Raw genomic sequence first — 18,019 nt, 5'->3', positions numbered from 1 at the left:
TTTTTTTTTTAAGATTTTATTTATTTATTTGACAGACAGAGATCACAAGTAGGCAGAGAGGCAGGCAGAGAGAGAGGAGGAAGCAGGCTCCCTGCTGAGCAGAGAGCCCAATGTGGGACTCGATCCCAGGACCCTGAGATCATGACCTGAGCTGAAGGCAGAGGCTTAACCCACTGAGCCTCCCAGGGGCCCTCTTTTTTTTTAAACAATGTATAATGTATTATTTGCCCCAGGGGTACAGGTCTGTGAATCATCAGGCTTACACATTTCACAGCACTCACCATAGCACATACCCTCCACAATGTCCATCACCCAGCCACCCCAGCCCTCCCACCCACCTCCCCTCCAGCAACCCTCAGTTTGTTTCCTGAGATTAAGAATCTCTTATGGTTTGTCTCCCTCCCCAGTCCCATCTTGTTTCATTTTTCCCTCCCTTCCTCCCACAGCTGCCCGCCCTGCCTCTCAAATTTCTCATATCAGGGAGATCATATGATAATTGTCTTTCTCTGACTGACTTATTCCACTAAGCATGATACCCTCTAGTTCCATCCACGTCATTGCAAATGGCAAGATTTCGGTTTTTTGATGGCTGCATAGTATTCCATCGTATATATATACCACCTCTTCTCTATCTATTCATTTGTTGATGGGCATCTAGGTTCTTTCCATAGTTTGGCTATTGTAGACATTTTTGCTATAAACATTCGGGTGCACGTGCCCCTTCAGACCACTACATTTGTATCTTTAGGGTAAATACCCAGTAGTGCAATTGCTGGGTCGTAGGTAGCTCTATTTTCAACATTTTGAGGAACCTCCATGCTGTTTTCCAGAGTGGCTGCACCAGCTTGCATTCCCACCCACAGTGTAGGAGGGTTCCCCTTTCTCTGCATCCTCGCCAGCATCTGTCGTTTCCTGACTGGTTAATTTTAGCCGTTCTGCCTGGGGTGAGGTGGGATCTCACTGTGGTCTTGATTTGTATTGCCCTGATGCCAAGTATTCACTGGTTCTTTGTCTTTTCTTTTCCAGGAATCTTCTCTACGTCTACCCGCAGAGGCTAAACTTCGCTAACAAACTGGCTTCGGCGCGGAATATCACTATAAAGATCCAGTTTATGTGTGGAGAGGATGCTAGCAGCGCGATGCCGGTAAAGACAGACAAACGTGTGCCTTCCACCAGGGCAGGCTGAACCCCCCCCCACCCCCGGTTGGTCCAGGCAGACAAAATGCAGAGCTCGTCCACGTGCAGAGTCCGTCCAGTCAAGCCTGCATGTCAACACCTGCTAAGGCCTTTAGGGCTACTCCAGTATGGGTCCCAGGGTGCTGAAGGGGAAACAGGGTCATTCTAAGCTGAAAGTCTCTTCCCCGACTTAACTCGGTAGTGATCTGTGACATTTGGAAGAGCAGATCATTTTAGAACATTGAAAAACGTTACGAAATCTTTCCACATCCCCCTCCTGGTGGAAGAGCTGGAGGGCGGGTCTGCTGTGTCGGCCACGTTTGCACTCACCCAAGCCCCAGGCTGCCTCTGGAGGTAAATGTGAAATATTGCCTAGTAATGATAACACCCGCGCCGTCTCAGCGCCCTTCAGGAGTGGGTCTTCAGCCTGAGACAAAATATAAATCAAATAATAAGATATACTACCGCACTCTCAAAGGCACCCAAAAGGCCAGAATTTGTGTTATTTTATGTTTCTGCCACTAAATGAGATGGGCAGTTACCCATCCCTAAGCCCTAGAATTCCGGTCCTATACCTTTCTACTGAAGGAAATTTTTTCCAGTGTTTCTATTCTTCAGATACCTACTTTTTTTTTTTTTCTTTAAAAAAATCATCCTTTCTTGACACATGCACCTTCCCAAGGCAAGGTCTCTTTTTGTGACAGTGATGTGAAAACAGTCCTCAAGGAGGGCTCCCGTGGTTCCCTGCTCTAGCCCTTAGCAAGGCTCCCAGGGCTGCCTGGTACAGCTGTGCAGAAGCTTCTGGGAGGGGACACGTGAGGGCCAGTCCCAGCCTGTTCTCCACTCCCCAAGCCCTGGGACCTTGTCATGACTGTTGCTGCAACTAGGAGAAGGCTCTTGTTTTCTTTGCCCAAAGGTGAGTCAAATCATGTACCTTCAGGGCTGAGTCAGGCCACAGGAGGTGTCTTTTTTTTTTTTTTTTTTTTAAAGATTTCATTTATTTATTTGACAGAGCACAAGCAGAGCAACAGACAGAGGGAGAGGGAGAGGGAGAAGCAGGGTTTCCGCTGAGCAGGGAGCCCGACACGGGGCTCGATCTGAGGACCCTGGGATGTGACCTGAGCCGAAAGCAGACGTTTAACTGAATGTGCCACCCAGGCACCCCAGTGTATTTTTCTAAATAACAGGAGCACGTTGACAAGCCAGGGAACGTCCTGATCACACAAGAGACCAGGTCCATGTCTTTGGAGGAGAAAGAACCTGGATCAGAGTCACTGGGGACAAAACCGTGTGGCTTTGCCTAGAGTACGGACCTCTAGACAGCGAGGCAAAGTGGAGAGGGTACTGGTTTTCTAGTCTCACACCCATCTGGCTCTCGGTCACTAATACAGCTCCTTGGGGCCTCAGTTTACCCTTCACAGCTGGTTCTTCTACATTGGTGTGCAGTTGGGTCAGTTGTAAACGCAGCACACTTAATTTACAAAATGTAGCTTTGCCAGACCCAAACATCCATGGGGCTGATGACAGTTGCTTTGGTATGCCCAAAACCCCCTGCTAATCTGGTCCTTTATCTATTGGCACGCAGGTCATCTTTGGAAAATCCACTGGCCCTGAATTTCTGCAGGAAGTATACACAGCTGTTACGTACCATAATAAGTGAGTACATTTCCGCATCTCAGATATATGTCATGGTTGTGTCAGTATCTCCTGGCTTTTCTGAATCCCCTTTTGGTGATTCCTCCCAAAAGTTTTTATAACTCAGGGACTACGGGACAAAGGAAATATGTCGGTTCTATGATTCTGTGCTGCAGATGAATACTTTTTGTCATTAACTAAGACTGAGAGAAGAACATGTCTTTAAGAAGTGAATATTGTTTTGACTTTTCGGAAGCCTTCTGATGTAGCATGACACAGAGAAGTTTTATGGTATTAAACAAAGTAATACATTTCCTAACTAGCTGGAGATACTGCAGGGGGTCAGAAGCAAAATCCAACTCTCCTTTCCCTGTCTCCTTGTCTTCTAAATAATACTCCACATCTGTGCTACTATCTACTTTAAGAACATGGAAGTTGGCCAAAAGAGAAATGGGACCCTCGTTATTCTGTGGGTACACTGAGTCACAGATTAATGTCTCAAACCATCATTGACATTTCACAGGTTGGGGAGGGAGCATCAGATGGACTCAGGTTTGATCCTGGCTTGATAACCTTGGCCTATTGAAGTATTTCTCTGAACCCTCTTTCCTGCCTTGGGACAGGTTGAGATGAGTAATGTACTTGAAGCCCTTAGTCAAGTATCTGGGTCTTTGTAATTCAGTGAATCAGGTTCCCTTTCCTTCCTGTCGGCATTCATTTGCTAATCTAGATTCCTCTGATGAAGGCCAGAGATGGGCCTGTCCCTGTTCTTGGGGGTGGAGATAGAAAAGGAGGCCACAGCAAGACTGAGTCTTCTTTTGGAAATAAGTTGAACTTTCCCATTATGTGTGGAGTTTGTTTGTTTGTTTGTTTTCCTGAAAACGCCTTAAGTTTGTGAGGAGTCCTTTGTAAACAAAGCCGGTCTGGGGGTATAAAGGTTGGTCTCAAGGATCTTCAGCGTGGGAGCAGAATGATGCAAAATGAGAAGCACACCAAGCAGGCAAATTCTGAGGTGCAAAGGGCCTGTGGCATTAGAAGGGATCGTTGGAGAAAGCATCATTCTTGCTTAAGCTTTCTCATGTACAATGTGCTTTTGAAACAGGTCTCCTGACTTCTATGAAGAAGTGAAAATCAAGCTCCCGGCTAAGCTCACCGTAAATCACCACCTCCTGTTCACCTTCTATCATATCAGCTGTCAGCAGAAGCAGGGGGCCTCCGTGGAAAGTCTCCTGGGGTACTCGGTAAGTCGTTTCCAACTTGCCGATTCACACTGTGGTGGTTGGACTCCAAGGTCCCTGCAGACATAAACAACTCAGTTCAGCTCACTTGCTTTTTTCCCGTCAGAATTAGCAAAATGTGCCAAACCAGATTCTAGCAAAGAGCAGAAATGACTTGACTTGGCACATGACAAATTTCTGGAATGGCAAGCTAGCAGGTAGTAGATATTGGAAGAATACGCATTTATAAAAAAGCATCGCAACATCCATTATTTCTAGATCCCATATATATGCTCCACTTCCCCCAGGGGAAGAAAGTTATTTCTTTAAGAAATATAACGGGTAAAATAAACGTTGATGTTGTCTAGACACTCACAAACATGGGCCATAAAGAAAAATGCTACTACTTTGGCTCTGAAAGCAGTAAATCACTGATACCCCTATCTCAGGAGCTCTCAGGGAATTTAAAATGCAAAGAATTTGACAGAAATTACTGCTCGCAAGAGGCCTGGTCAATATCTAATCATCATTCAGTTGCATTTGATTATTGTGAGCTAGATAAATGGCCAGAATGATATGCTGTAATAATTCTGCTTTATTCTTTACATCATCTGTTTCAGTGGCTGCCAATTCTCCTAAATGAACGTCTTCAGACTGGATCCTACTGTCTCCCTGTTGCCTTGGAAAAGCTGCCCCCCAATTACTCCATGCATTCAGCAGAGGTAAGCAGCAAGCTAGCCACTCCCATGCCTTCCTATCTTCCAGTTCTCCAAGGAAGTTAGAAAAGCAAGCTTTGGGGGCACGTGGGTGGCCGGCTCAGTTGGTTGAGCGCTCGGCTCTTGATTTTGGCTCAGGTCATGATCTCAGGGTTGTGAGATCTAGCCCTGAGTTGGGCTCCCTGCTCAGGGTGGAGTCTGCTTGAGATTCTCTCTCTCCCTCTGCCCCTCTCCCTACTTGGTCCCTCTCTCTCTCTTTCTCTCTCAAATAAATTTAAAAAAGTCTTAAACCAAAACAACAACAACAAAAAAGGAAAACAAGCTTTCATGTGAAATTTCTTGACTTTCAAATGTTGGCAGCTAGTTCAAAATGTTTCCAGCTCTGGGCCACACAGAACTGTCTGGAGGCTGGATCCAGCATTGGGCCCCAGTCTGTGACTCTGTCTTGGAGAGTTCCGGAAGTCCACATGCCAGGCACTCCTCCCACTCCTGTGAGGACAGCGTGCTTCCTTCCGCTAGCGTACAGGAGGTGCCCACACTCCCATGGCTGGGTCAGGCTAGGCCTTCTCTCGCAGGGCTGTATGATGGTGTCTCTAGAGGATGACTATTCTGGTGGGGCTGTAAGGCCAGAAATGGTCCCCAAGGACTTCAGAACCACCAACATATAAAGGGTATAAAAGAGTCATTTTGAGTAATGAATGCAGAAGCCTTTGGGACTGCTCTCTGGAAACCTTTTATTTAAAGGGAAAGTGACTGCAGGCTCTCCAAGGCATTAAAGTTTCATGTCTTATAAGATATTCTACACTTTGTCTCGATGTTCCTGATTAATGGGGAAATTACTGCAATATGACTTTTTTTTTAAAGATTTTATTTATTTATTTGACAGAGATCACAAGTAGGCAGAGAGGCAGGCAGAGAGAGAGGAAGGGAAGCAGGCTCCTGCAGAGCAGAGAGCCCGATGCGGGGCTCGATCCCAGGACCCTGAGCTGAAGGCAGAGGCTTAGCCTACTGAGCCACCCAGGTGCCCCAATATGACTTTTTTTTTTAAAGAATTTATTTATTTATTTGACAGAGATCACAAGTAGGGAGAGAGGCAGGCAGAGAGAGGGGGGGAAGCAGGCTCCCCGCTGAGCAGAGAGCCCGATGTGGGGCTCGATCCCAGGACCCTGAGATCATGACCTGAGCTGAAGGCAGAGGCTTAACCCACAGAGCCACCCAGGCGTCCCCAATGCAATATGACTTTATTCCCATCCCTAGAATCCAGGGTCATCAATGCTGGATGGGAGCTTAGGATCCATCACTCACTTCAGACCCCTCCCATCAGTATAAGAAAATGAGAGTTAATTTGACTCTTCAAAGTAACAACAACTCGTTCTGTGAAGAACTGAACCCAAGTGTGGGACTCCTGACTCCTCGGCTAGTTCTCTCAGGCTTCCAGGGAGGGACACACCTGCGTAACCCTGACATTCACACTCACGCTGCCTTGCTCTGCTAGTCTGTAACCAGAAAAGTGGATTGGATTGCTAATTGTTTTTTTTTCTTCTTTTCCCTTTAACACAGAAAGTCCCTTCACAGAATCCTCCCATTAAATGGGCTGAAGGACACAAAGGGGTATTTAATATTGAAGTGCAGGCTGTTTCTTCTGTCCACACCCAGGTAAGGAACATATCAGCGTCCTCTTCAAGTCAGAGGTAGAGGGCTTGCAAGAAGAAGGGGGTGCAGCAGAGAACCGTCTGTGGACAGGCCAGTAGAGGACCAGTGACAGAGTTCGTGCATGGATAAAACAAGAAACCACCTTCACTGCATCCTGGAGGCTTACAGGCCTGTTCAGGTTTTACCGGTCATTTAAAGGGAGAGACCTCCTAATACTGTCGAGTGCCTAGATGAAGGAATGCAGTATCTGCCCTTTGGGCTGAGACACCATGCAAGGGGCACCATGAACAACCTTTTCCTGCTGCCGTCTCACTCCCCTCTGTCATTCTGCCATTTTCCCCAGCTTTTTGGTTTTTTGTTTTTTTTTCCAGTTATCCATTTCCTCCCTTTTTTTTGCCCCTGTCTGCACTTTCCCTCTGTTCAGACCCCATTTTGGCTGTGTGTTTAACCAAGTGTGCTCGCCTCTGCCCACAACCAGATCAGATCCGAGGCCAAATTCTATTTTCTTCAGTTACTAGTCATCAAGAGATTCTGTTCTGTGCCTGCCGTTCTTCCGAGGTGGCCATAGCCTCGGTCTGAAATCGGCGGGTCCTAGAGCTTCGGGTCATGAGCCCCCCCGCGGAGCGTGGACGGGTCCGCCCCAGGTTGCCTGCTGTCTGTCTTCCCAGGACAACCACCTGGAGAAGTTCTTCACCCTCTGCCACTCCCTGGAGAACCAGGTGACCTTCCCCATCCGCGTGCTGGACCAGAAGATCAGCGAGACGGCGCTGGAGCACGAGCTGAAGCTCAGCCTCATCTGCCTGAACTCCTCCCGCCTGGAGCCGCTGGTGCTCTTCCTGCACCTGGTGCTGGACAAGCTCTTCCAGCTCTCCGTGCAGCCCATGGTCATCGCCGGCCAGACAGGTGGGGCCCGCGGGGTGGGGCGGGGCCGGACGGGCAGGCGGCGCCTTGTGTGACACATGACTGTCCAGAAATCCCGAGAATGGGGACAATGGGATCTTCCTTTCTATCGATGATGTGAGTCCAAGGGAAGCCAAAACCAGGGATAATTTTTTTTTTGAGACTTCCTGGACATTGAATAAAAAACAGATTAATATAGGATGCTTAAAATGATAGTTTTCAAAAATAGGTGTATTGAATGATTAGAGGTGATTGTTCCAAGTCCATTCCTGGTAATGGATGGATTTATTTGAACACTGGGATATTTTTATTTTCTTGACCAACAAGGAAATATGGTGTTTTTAAGGAAGTAAGACAGCTTGTTATTAAATGGAGGCAAAGGAACTCTCCAAATGGAAACTCAGTGGGATCACTTCTTTAATTGAGCCATAAAACACGTACCCTAAAATCCACCAAAGTGTACAATTCATTGGCTTTTAGCACATCTCATGGCTGGGCAACTATCACTGGTCTCCAGTTCCAGAAGATTTTCATTAGCCTGAACTGAAACCCATGCCCCTTGGCAGTCACTCCCCATTCACCCTTCCCCTCAGCCCCTGACAACCACTCATCCACTTTCCGATAGTATGTTTTAAATGCTTAGTTGGCACAAATTAACACTATTTAAATACAATGTGTAAGACTTCTCTTGGAGACAATGTCACGTTAAGACCTGGGTCCAGTAGTCCTCCTGACTCCTGCAGGAGAAGGATGGCCAGGCGGTGGGGCGCCTTTGTTGGACGCTGTTTTCAGCTGGGCTGATGTCATTTTGAGCCCCCAGACTTGCAGATGTCTTTCAGACGTTGCTCGTGCTCCCAGGGCTCTGCTAAGTCTTGTGGGCTTGGCAGTAACAGTTGAGAGCAGGTGGGACCTCAGAGAACTTAAAACAGAGCAAAGAGCATCAGCGCAGGACTGTCCTCAAAAGGACACAGCCAAATATTTGGGGGAGGTGAGAACCTCAGTCTAGGAAGATGAAGGAGGCCCCCAGGAGGAAGACAGCGGTATTGAGATAGCTTTGAAGGATGGGTGGTAGGCAAGGGGCCCACATGGGGATAGTCAGATGTGCAGGGCAAGCGCAGAAACCTGGAGTGTCTGGTTCAGAACAGAAGGGGTTCCGAAAATGGTATCAAAAGACACTTTCCTGGGAGTGTCAGAAGAGAAATGACTGGCACAATGGGGCTATGGCACGGGAGTGAGTGGGTGGGGAGGGAGTGAGGCACTCAGAGCCTGGCACACGCTGGGCAGCCTTCAGAGCCAGGGAAGAAGAGGACCTCCGAATCCCCCACTCACGCCGTGTCCTGGGACGCGTCTCTTGTGGTGCCACAGTTAAGGTATCCTGTGTTGCAGACCAGCGTTTCCTCGCTGCAGCCGTTGCCTCTCCAGCTAGAGCCCTGCTGAGTGGCTAGCTCCACCGTCCCCAGATTCCTTCCCATGCCCCCACATATTTGCACTCGCACACAGACCTGTGCAGTAGACAAACCATTCATTCCTAGGTTTTAAGCTGCTTCTTTGTAGCAAGTTGCCACCCGTCCTGGGGCAACAGCCACCGACTAGGTGGAGGCACTTAACATAGAAGCATTTATTCAGAATATGTCAAGTGCTCTGGTCATCACAGGGGTGGAGACGAGAAGAAGGGAGAAACACGCTTCTCCCCAGAACGCTGGAAGCCTGCTCTGGGAGACAGAGGTGACCACCAGAAGCAGCCAAAGAACTTTGAGTCTTGGCGTCCCTGAAGCCCTGTACTGAGTCATGTCCGAGGCTTCATGGAGGAGGCGGATGGGGCCCAGCGGTGAAGAATTGATGGGATTTTGCTGGCGGGAGCACAGAGGGCTTTCCAGCTGAGAACAACAACATGCGAAAAATTGCAGAGCTGAGACAGAGCAGACACGTGATGGGGACAGGACAATTGCCTCATTTTAAAGGAAGTTGAATTAGAGCAGGAAAGAAGGGTAACAAGTTTGGGTAACAAGGGTGAAGCCAAACTGTGGAGGGCTGGGAGCTCCTGAACAAGACCGTACACAGTAAATCAGTAGTTTTGTGCAGACCCATGTGGAGGAGAGCACGACACAGCTACTTTTCTAGATTAACCTGTATGCCAAGAAACTGCATGGTGCAAGGACACATCTCAGACGGGAGGGCGTGTGAGAATCACCAGGGCATCTTGCGATCACGGCTCGGTGGCGGGGGGAGGATGCCTCGACGGTCTCCTGTCTTTGCGGTGAAGACCCGCAGTGCTGGCCAGAGGAGGCCGAGGAAGGGGGAGAGGTGATGTGGTTTGCAGTCAGCAGAGCTGGGATGGAGGAGTTGTCCCCACAACCACTCGCCCTGCCCTGGCCGCCATCTTGCCCAGCCTGGTTCAGCAGGTCCGCTGTGAGGACTCCTTGACGCTGCCCCAGAGAACATTCTAGCTTGGGTTCCTTCGGGACCAATTGTGAAGCTGCCTGTTTTTCTCTTGGTTCCTCAGCCAACTTCTCCCAGTTTGCTTTTGAGTCCGTGGTGGCCATAGCCAACAGTCTGCACAACAGCAACGACCTGGCCAAGGACCAGCACGGGAGGAACTGCCTGCTGGCCTCCTACGTGCACTACGTCTTCCGCCTGCCGGAGCCGCCGAGGGACCCACCCAAGTCAGGTAGGGTTGCCCCCCCCAACCCCCACCCTGGCCATGGGTGCCTGGTGGGTGGGACCCCGCGCCTGGCCTGCTACCCTGTAATTCAAAATATCATAAAAAGCCCAAAGTTAAATTGTATATTTGATTTTTTTTGGTTAAAATTGATTTTATTCATTTTTAATTTATTTTTGTATTGGTGATACCAAACTTACTTGAATGCTGAAATGAGAAAATTTGTTTCTAGTTTTTTTTCTGACTCGCTTTCTTGCTGCCTCCCTCCTGCCCCCCCTTTTTAAGATTGATTTATTTATTTTAGAGGGACAGAATTCATGAGCACGGGGAGGGGAAGAGGGAGAAAGAAAGAGGTTCAAGCAGGCTCCCTACTGAGCATGGAGCCCAACACCCAGAGCTCTGTCCCAGGATCCTGTGATCACGACCTGAGCAGGAATCTAGAGTTGGACGCTTAACTGAGCCACCCAGGCACCCCTCCCTCCCTCTTTTTATACCCAAAGCACTTGTTTTTTTCTGCCTCTGTTGATAACCCAGTGGATAATTTGATTTGGGTGAGGATCTTTATTTTCAAAAATGGAGACAACAGGTGTCTAGGATGCTAGGATAAGAATGACAAAGGAAAACAAATATCCCAGAGTAGTGGTGAGCACCGGTTCCTCAAGTTTTCGTTATGAAAAGCTAACTCCCTTTCCTCATTTCCCCCAAACTAAACTTCTGAAATAATAACAGTGCATCTCTCCATCCTTCCCAGTTACGTACAGAGGTAGTCATCACCTGATACTTCCAGTCAGCAGGATGTAAAAAATAGCATGAACAAGTTTACAAAATTCGAGGTTCTAATGCAGAAACTTGCCCTTTTTATTAGTCCATGCAACCTCATTATAAGTAAACCTGTAATTTTTTTTTTTTTTAAGATTTTGTTTATCTGGGAGAGAGCAAGAGTGGAGAGGGTGGGGGGGTGCAGAGGGAAAGGGAGAAGCAGACTCCCCGCTGAGCAGGGAGCCCGACTCCAAGCTCAATCCCAAGACCCCAGGATCATGACCTGAGCCGAAGGCAGATGCTTAACTGACTGAGCCACCCAAACGCCCCAGAAAACCTATAATTTCAATTTAGTTTTTAAAGAACTCGCATAATCAGTTTGGAAGACATACCTGTACTGAAAAGTGAGAAACGATGTGTGATATGTACTTATCCTTGGATTCTCCTATCAGAAAATTTTGCATGACTTATAAAGTTGTCTTAATTTAAATATTAATAAATTTAAAAGTCCCCATTTCCAGCTTGTCTGGAGCAAGCTGCAGCGTGGGCCACCCTGGGGGCTGTTTCCCTGTGGCCCTAAGAGGGTGAAGCTCTGTAGCCGCCCCTGCCTTCAGATGAGGCTGGTGTTTCCCAGCTACCACAGTCCTCACCCCCTCCCTGGGGCCTCGCCCTCATCTATTTACCCGCAAAGCCATGCTCCTCTGACCTCCACTAGGCCTTTGATGATAAGACCCTAATTCCAAGATCTGCTCAAGTGGGTTTTCGTTCCACTCTCCACCCTGTCCCTCTTCAGTTCCGTCCCCAGCACGGTTCAGTGACGCGGATCCCCTCTTTCTGTTGACATGTCTGGGCCTGGTGGGGTGCAGGTGGGACCGCCGCCCTCCCTGACCCGCGCTACCACACGTATGGACGCACTTCCGCGGCCGCGGTGAGTTCCAAGCTGCTGCAGGCCCGCGTGATGAGCAGCAGTAACCCGGACCTCGCGGGGACACACTGCGCGGCCGACGAGGAGGTAAAGCACATCATGGCTGCAAAGGTACGGGAGATGCAAAGCCCGGAGCGTGACACAAGCTTTTTTAGTTTTATTTATTTTATTTTTTTATAGATTTTATTTATTTATTTGAGAGAGAGAGAGAGAGAGCGCACAAGCAGGGGGAGAGGCAGAGGGCCACCCAGGCACCCAAGCTTTTTTAGTTTTAGTGAAAACTTAGAAAAACAACACAAAATGGACCACAACCAGGTCCACGGATCTGCTGGTCACATGTTCTCATGCTTCAGCTGTTGAAGTGACCGAGACCGTTCTGGAAAGAGGCAGGAGCAAGACTGGCATTTGATCTGCTCCGTTAGTCTAAGTGGTTGGGAAGTTTTTAGAGCGCAGCTGATTTAGCCACTTGGAGTCTGTTTTCAAGGGAAACAATGTAGCTTTAACTTTTTTTTTTTTTTTTTTGATGCCTTGGAACAGTTGTTTTTTATTTCGTTTTATTAATTTTTTAATACCTGCCCTTTACATTCGTTAACATCCATAGATTAATTATATCATATAGTCATTCCCCAGAGCAAAGCCAGGGTTGTTTTTTTTTTTTAAGATTTTATATATTTATTTGACAGACAGAGATCACAAGTAGGCAGAGAGGCAGGCAGAGAGAGAGGGGGAAGCAGGCTCCCTGCTTGAGCAGAGAGCCCAACACGGGGCTCGATCCCAGGACCCTGGCATCATGACCTGAGCAGAAGGCAGAGGCTTAACCCACTGAGCCACCCAGGCACCCCACAAAGCCAGGTTTTATAAACAAAAACAGATTGCAGACGGTTGATGACTTGGGCTATACTATTTTCCTCCCATGAATTCTTTGCTTTTTCTTGATAAATATTCTTTTTATTTTAAAACAGTTGCAGATTTATGGAATTATTGGGAATAGAGTACAGAAAGCTTGTGTATCCATCATGCCTAGTCTCTCTGTTATTACCATTTTACATTAGAATGGTACATTTGTTCCAATGCATGAACTAATATTGGTCTGTGATCATTATTAACCCAAGTTCATATTTTATTCAGATTTCCTCCATTTTTCCCTCATGTCCTTTTTCAGTTTCAGGATCCCAGCCAAGATACCACATTACATTTTATAGTCCTGTCTCCTTAGTTTCCGCTTGGTGGTGACAATTTCATAAACTTCCCTTGTTTTTGATGACCTTGACACTTTTGAGGGGTCCTGGTCAGATTTTGGTAGAGTGTGTCTCATTCGAAAATTTATTTTGAGCTTGTGATATAACCACACACTATAAAATTGACCCATCACAAAGCTACCGTGAATTTTTCATCTGAATTTTCTTTCCAGTTATCTGTGGCCCCTGTGACTAAACTTCTAGAGTAATATCATTTCCCCTGAGTATGATAAATCATACTCTCTAGGTTTTGACATAATTTCTCTTACAAAATCGTCCCACTTGAGACGGTATATTGTGAGAAAAAGGAATTTGGAGACCGGGGTTGGGTCAGGACTCTACCACCCCTCAACTGTATGATCATGGGCGAGTCCACTCCTACTCTGGGGCTCTCGTTGCTCATCTCCATAGAGTTTCTGAACCCTGGATGGATTTAAGGATCATCTATGGATCCGCCACTGGAGATTCTGACAATCTAGAGTGTGCACGCACCTTACGACGTTGTTCCTACGCCGGTGTTTTTGACTTACAGAATCAACCCACAGCTGGGCTAGAGCTGGCTCCTACCAGTTTCTGAGAGTCGGTCACTTAAATTTTCCGGAATTTTCTGAGCCGGTTGTTAGACGCTATTAAAAAATGAAATTATATAAAATAACAAGTTATATTAAATTTAAAATAATCTAAATGCACTGTGGTATCTTGGACTGTATCTTGAAGCTGAAACTGGACCTCAGTGGAAACCTAGTAAAATCTACATCGGTGGTTTAGTTGCTAGTAAGGAGCCAATGTTAATTTCTTAATTTTGACAAAGGTACCAGAGTGATGTCAGATGTTAACATCAAGAGGAACTGGGGAAAGAAGCCGTGCGAGAACTCTCAATCACCTTTGCAACTTGTCCATAAATCCCAAATGACTCCGCTTTAGAAAGGCAGTACTCAGACACTATCCCTTCCTTGCTAGTTTACTACATTTTACTCTTTATCTGTGTACTTGAGGCTTTTTTGTGTCTCTTGTATCTGTATGGTGGAAATACTCTATAATGATTTGCTGGTGCACATTTCTTCCCAACACTGTGTCCGGTGACATCATCTGAACTTGCAATCTGTCGTGATGAAAGCATTTAAGGTACAGAAATAAATATTGCAAATCAGGTCCTCCCCCCAAGAGCTGTTTGCTAAACGTTTGCCAGCGCACCACAGTACGCCTCATACGTAAGGTCCCTGTAAGCAGTAACATTTCCCGATTTCCCAGGACACGTGGCCTATTATTCACAGCCTTGATCATTCTGGTTTCCTTTAAGAAAAGTGAAAATACTAAATTTCTATGTGGATGGGGTTAAGAATTATCTGTTTTGTAGAAAGGGGAGAGCATTTGTCCACAGTGGTTTTTGACAATTTTTTAAATACAGTGTTTGGGAGCTCAGGAGAGTACCATCCTAGCCCACAGGGAGGCGCTGTTCCCACACTTTGTTTTATGCTCCCCACCTCCCCCCAAAAGTCAGAATATACAAGAGACTTCAGCACCCCCTGTCCCTAAGTAGGTTTTTTTTTTAATTAACATATAATGTATTATTTGTTTCAGGGGTACAGACCTGTGCTTCCTCGGTCTTCTATAATACCAGTGCTCATTGCAACACTTTCGCTGCCCAGGGTCCATCCCCAGCCACCCTATCCCTCCTCCGCCCTCCCCTCCAGCAACCCTCAAATTTGTTTCCTGAGATTAAGTCTCTTACGGTGTGACATCTCCCTCTCCGGTTTCATCTTATTTCATTTTTCCCTCCCTTCCCTCATGATCCTCTGTCTTCTTTCTCAAATTCCTCCTATCAGCGAGACCATAGGATAATCCTGACTAGGTTTGCAACTATGTGTTGTTCTACACATGAAACCACTAACAGGGATTATGTCAGGAGCAAGTAGAATGTGCTGTGACTTTATATCCTTTGCTTTGTTTTGTATTCACTTGTGACCAGTGTTTTACCTTCGTAACCAAAAAAAAAAAAAGTAAGAAATAGGTTGTAAGTGAACATTGAGGGTATGAGTTCCAGGCCGCAGGCTCAGCTTCTAAGGGGACCTCTGTCAACCCGCGGATGAGTCATGGGTTGTGTATTTCAGAATTCAGATCGCAGCTGCAATCGGATGTCCTACTATTGTTCAGCCAATAATGACGTCCCAGGCTCCACCACAGCCCCGAGACCGGCCAGCAAAAAGGTACTGAGTGTGAGGACAATTTGCTTGTTGTTCTCATTGTGATTGATAACAGACACCATCAGAGGGCTCTTCTGCCTCCTTTCCCCGCCCCCACCAACACACCCACACTTCAGTAGCTCTGTTCCTTGTCATCCATTTTTTTGACCAAGTGATTCCTGTTCCTGAAGGGTGGTCCAACTTACCATGCATCCAAAGTCCCTGGAGGGCTCGTTAAAATCCATGGCTGGACCCTGCCCTCCGAGTTTCTGATGCCATAGCTCTGAAGCTAGGCCTGAGATTTTTCATTTGTAACAAGTTCCCAGGGGATGCTGGTCCAGCGATCAGTCTGAGAACGCCTGCCTTCGTTTCTTCTTCAGTCGACGGTGGACTGGGAGCAGTTCATCCTTAGCAAAAGCGAAAGGCAATGACTGGGCCTCATTTATTTCAGTCCTCCATCAGGTGACCTGACAGGCTTTCCTCCAAATTCATTCTAATCTGCTTTACTTAGGAGCTGGGAGACGTTACAAGCTGCTCACCAGAACATCTGATAATAGCAGAATTCTCCAGTCATCGCCACGGCCTGTGTGGTCTGAGGGCCCCGGGGGTGTCTCGCTTCAGTTTTTTCTCTGCCAGACACCCGAGGATTCCTCCCTGAGAGCAGTGACTGAAGTTAAGGTCTCAAGAGTCTTTCCAGATCCTTATTAAAATGTAAATATGCTGATTGGAAGGATAACATGGGAAGCCATTTGCAACAGCTGATGCCACAGGGAATGTTTATTAAACATGTCAGGAGGGGAGCGAGCCTCAGCTCAGCTCGCTGTGCACCAAGTGAGGGAAAGATCAGGCATAGGGGGGTCCTGCCAGGGCCTGAGGGTGCAGACTTCTCAGTGATCCCAGCACAGGGCACCCTATGTCTGGAGAAAGGTACAGGGAATTAATTTTTTAGAAAGTGAAAGAAGATCGGGCGAGGTGCTGAAGATATTTCACTTACCCTCAAACTCGACCTTGGGCTTGGCAGGGACTGGTTCCACGAACCATTCGACATTCTTTGAAAGCCACAGTTTGCCTACAGCCTTGCCTCCTGCAACAAACAGTCACACTTGGCTTTCCCATTGCCTTGCTTTGACTTTGTTCTCAATGACTAGAAGAGAATCATTTCATCTCAGAGGGAAGTTTAGACTGTGTTTCTTCACTAGCTCAGCAAAAAGGATTTTAGCTGCTTGGCTCTCCTCTCTACCCTCCCGAGCAAGGTGTTCTTGTAATAATGTTGCCTGGTAAGCAACATAAATTACTTTAAGAAGCAGCTTATCCTCCTTTAATCTCTAAGACTCTGGCAGTCAAACTGACCTATTTCCCAGAGGTTACCTTTGAAGCCGGTGGAGTGAGGCTTTCCTACACGGGCAAGATCCCCGCGTAGCTGACTTACGTCACCAGCACACGCAGACCACCTGCTGGGTTGACAATCCGCCTCCCGCTGCTTCCAGGTCGGTGAGCTTCACGGATGGCTCTGGACAAATTTGATGCAGACAAATGCGTTTCTGTGTCTTAAGGTTATAAAGGTTTGACTCAGCTGGCAGAAGGTCTGCGAACCTTCTGACATGCTGAAACACTTTAGCATTTTGGATTCATCACCGTTAAACGGCTGAAGCTTAAAAAGTTAGAACACCCAGAGATCTGCACGTAGAGTTTCCATTTGTGTCCTTTTAGCACGGCTTAGTAACTCTCCAATTATAATGTGCATAAGACAGTGAAATGAGCTGCAGACACGCTGTACAGGGCGGACACCGTCAAGGCATATCAAGGATGGTCTTTGCTGTCATCAGTTTTTGTTTTAGGGGTTGAGTTTGAAACTTAACTGCTGTATATACCTGTAGCTTAGGGTGTGGTATGAGGATGTTCAAATAGTTTTAGTTATTTTACCCACAGAACAATAAATAAATTAGTTCATCTGTATTTATTCTAGGTGTTACGGTCAACAGATTAATGAAATCCACAAACACCCAGGCATCATTTTTGCCGTTAGTTAAGGCGATCACGCATCCTTGTTTGCCCAGGACCAAAGGCTCGCTGGGATGCAGGACTTTACTGTTTTCAGACTGAGACAGTCCCAGGCAAACTGAGAGGAGCTGGCGGCCCTACCTTCAGTCTTGAGCTTCTTCCCCAACAAAGCTGTTGTCAAGAGTATAAGTAGCCAGGTAAACCAGGGAACAGGAAATGTACCAAAGATGCGAAAGTCACCACCTGCTATGTTTGCTCTCAAGCAGTTGGATAACTTGAAGGGAAGTGTAGGCGTAAAGCAGAGCTGAGTAAGCTTCCAGAATCTGACCCTGGGACAGAGGGGGTTGAGCAGTTGGGATTCCAGGCTGCTACCGCTGTAATGGAAAGGATCTGCCCATCAGCCCATCATGTTCCCCGCAGCGCTACAGTGGGATTAAAAAACCAAGAACTGTCCTATCCGGGCGGCAGTTTGGAAATCACCGTGACATCGATTCTCTAACGGAGGTCCCTGCACCAATGGCGTCACCAGCACCTGGGAACTTGCTAGAAACGTGAATTCCCAGGCTCTGCCCAAGACCCACCAAATCCAAATTCGAACCTCTGAGGGCAGACCCAGCAGTCTGAGTGTCTTCACAGTCCCCCTAGGGGATCCGGATGCACTGTCCGTTTTGACCACCATTGCTACCACATTACTACCACTTTGAAACCACTAGATTTCACAGATGAGAAAATGGAGGGCTGAGAGAGGAATGGCTTCCAGGGGTCACACAGAGGGTTTGCAGCAGGGCCTGGGGGAAAGGAAGAGGCCCAATTCTGACTGCTTCCCCAGAATGCAGAGTCTCTCCCAGGCTGAGGCCATCCCTTCAGACCAACTCTCTTACCTGATGCCGCCACCGACCTTCTCCCACCCATTTGGAAGGTCCTACCCCTCAGTTAACCTCTGGCATTGACTTTGCC

The 18,019-nt window shown here is 47.3% G+C and overlaps 1 protein-coding gene across 4 annotated transcripts in view; it reads left to right on the top strand.

Annotated features, from left to right (window-relative positions):
- The window catches only part of DOCK8 (dedicator of cytokinesis 8), a 206,189-nt gene that overhangs the window by 124,224 nt on the left and 63,946 nt on the right, over window positions 1-18,019 (top strand). For 3 of the 4 annotated variants that reach the window (XM_032866560.1, XM_032866562.1, XM_032866563.1), the window contains 9 exons: window positions 1,027-1,144; window positions 2,762-2,832; window positions 3,914-4,052; window positions 4,649-4,750; window positions 6,305-6,400; window positions 7,066-7,300; window positions 9,801-9,965; window positions 11,582-11,751; window positions 14,990-15,085. In XM_032866560.1, the coding sequence (XP_032722451.1) occupies window positions 1,027-1,144; window positions 2,762-2,832; window positions 3,914-4,052; window positions 4,649-4,750; window positions 6,305-6,400; window positions 7,066-7,300; window positions 9,801-9,965; window positions 11,582-11,751; window positions 14,990-15,085 (1,192 nt within the window). The remainder of the gene's footprint in view (window positions 1-1,026; window positions 1,145-2,761; window positions 2,833-3,913; window positions 4,053-4,648; window positions 4,751-6,304; window positions 6,401-7,065; window positions 7,301-9,800; window positions 9,966-11,581; window positions 11,752-14,989; window positions 15,086-18,019) is intronic. The other variant, XM_032866561.1, reaches the window with a different exon arrangement.

This window comes from Lontra canadensis, unplaced genomic scaffold (assembly GCF_010015895.1).
Source record: "Lontra canadensis isolate GAN:19392208 unplaced genomic scaffold, GSC_riverotter_1.0 scaffold31, whole genome shotgun sequence".
NCBI lineage: Eukaryota > Metazoa > Chordata > Mammalia > Carnivora > Mustelidae > Lontra > Lontra canadensis.
This window is presented reverse-complemented; position numbering and strand designations above follow the sequence as displayed.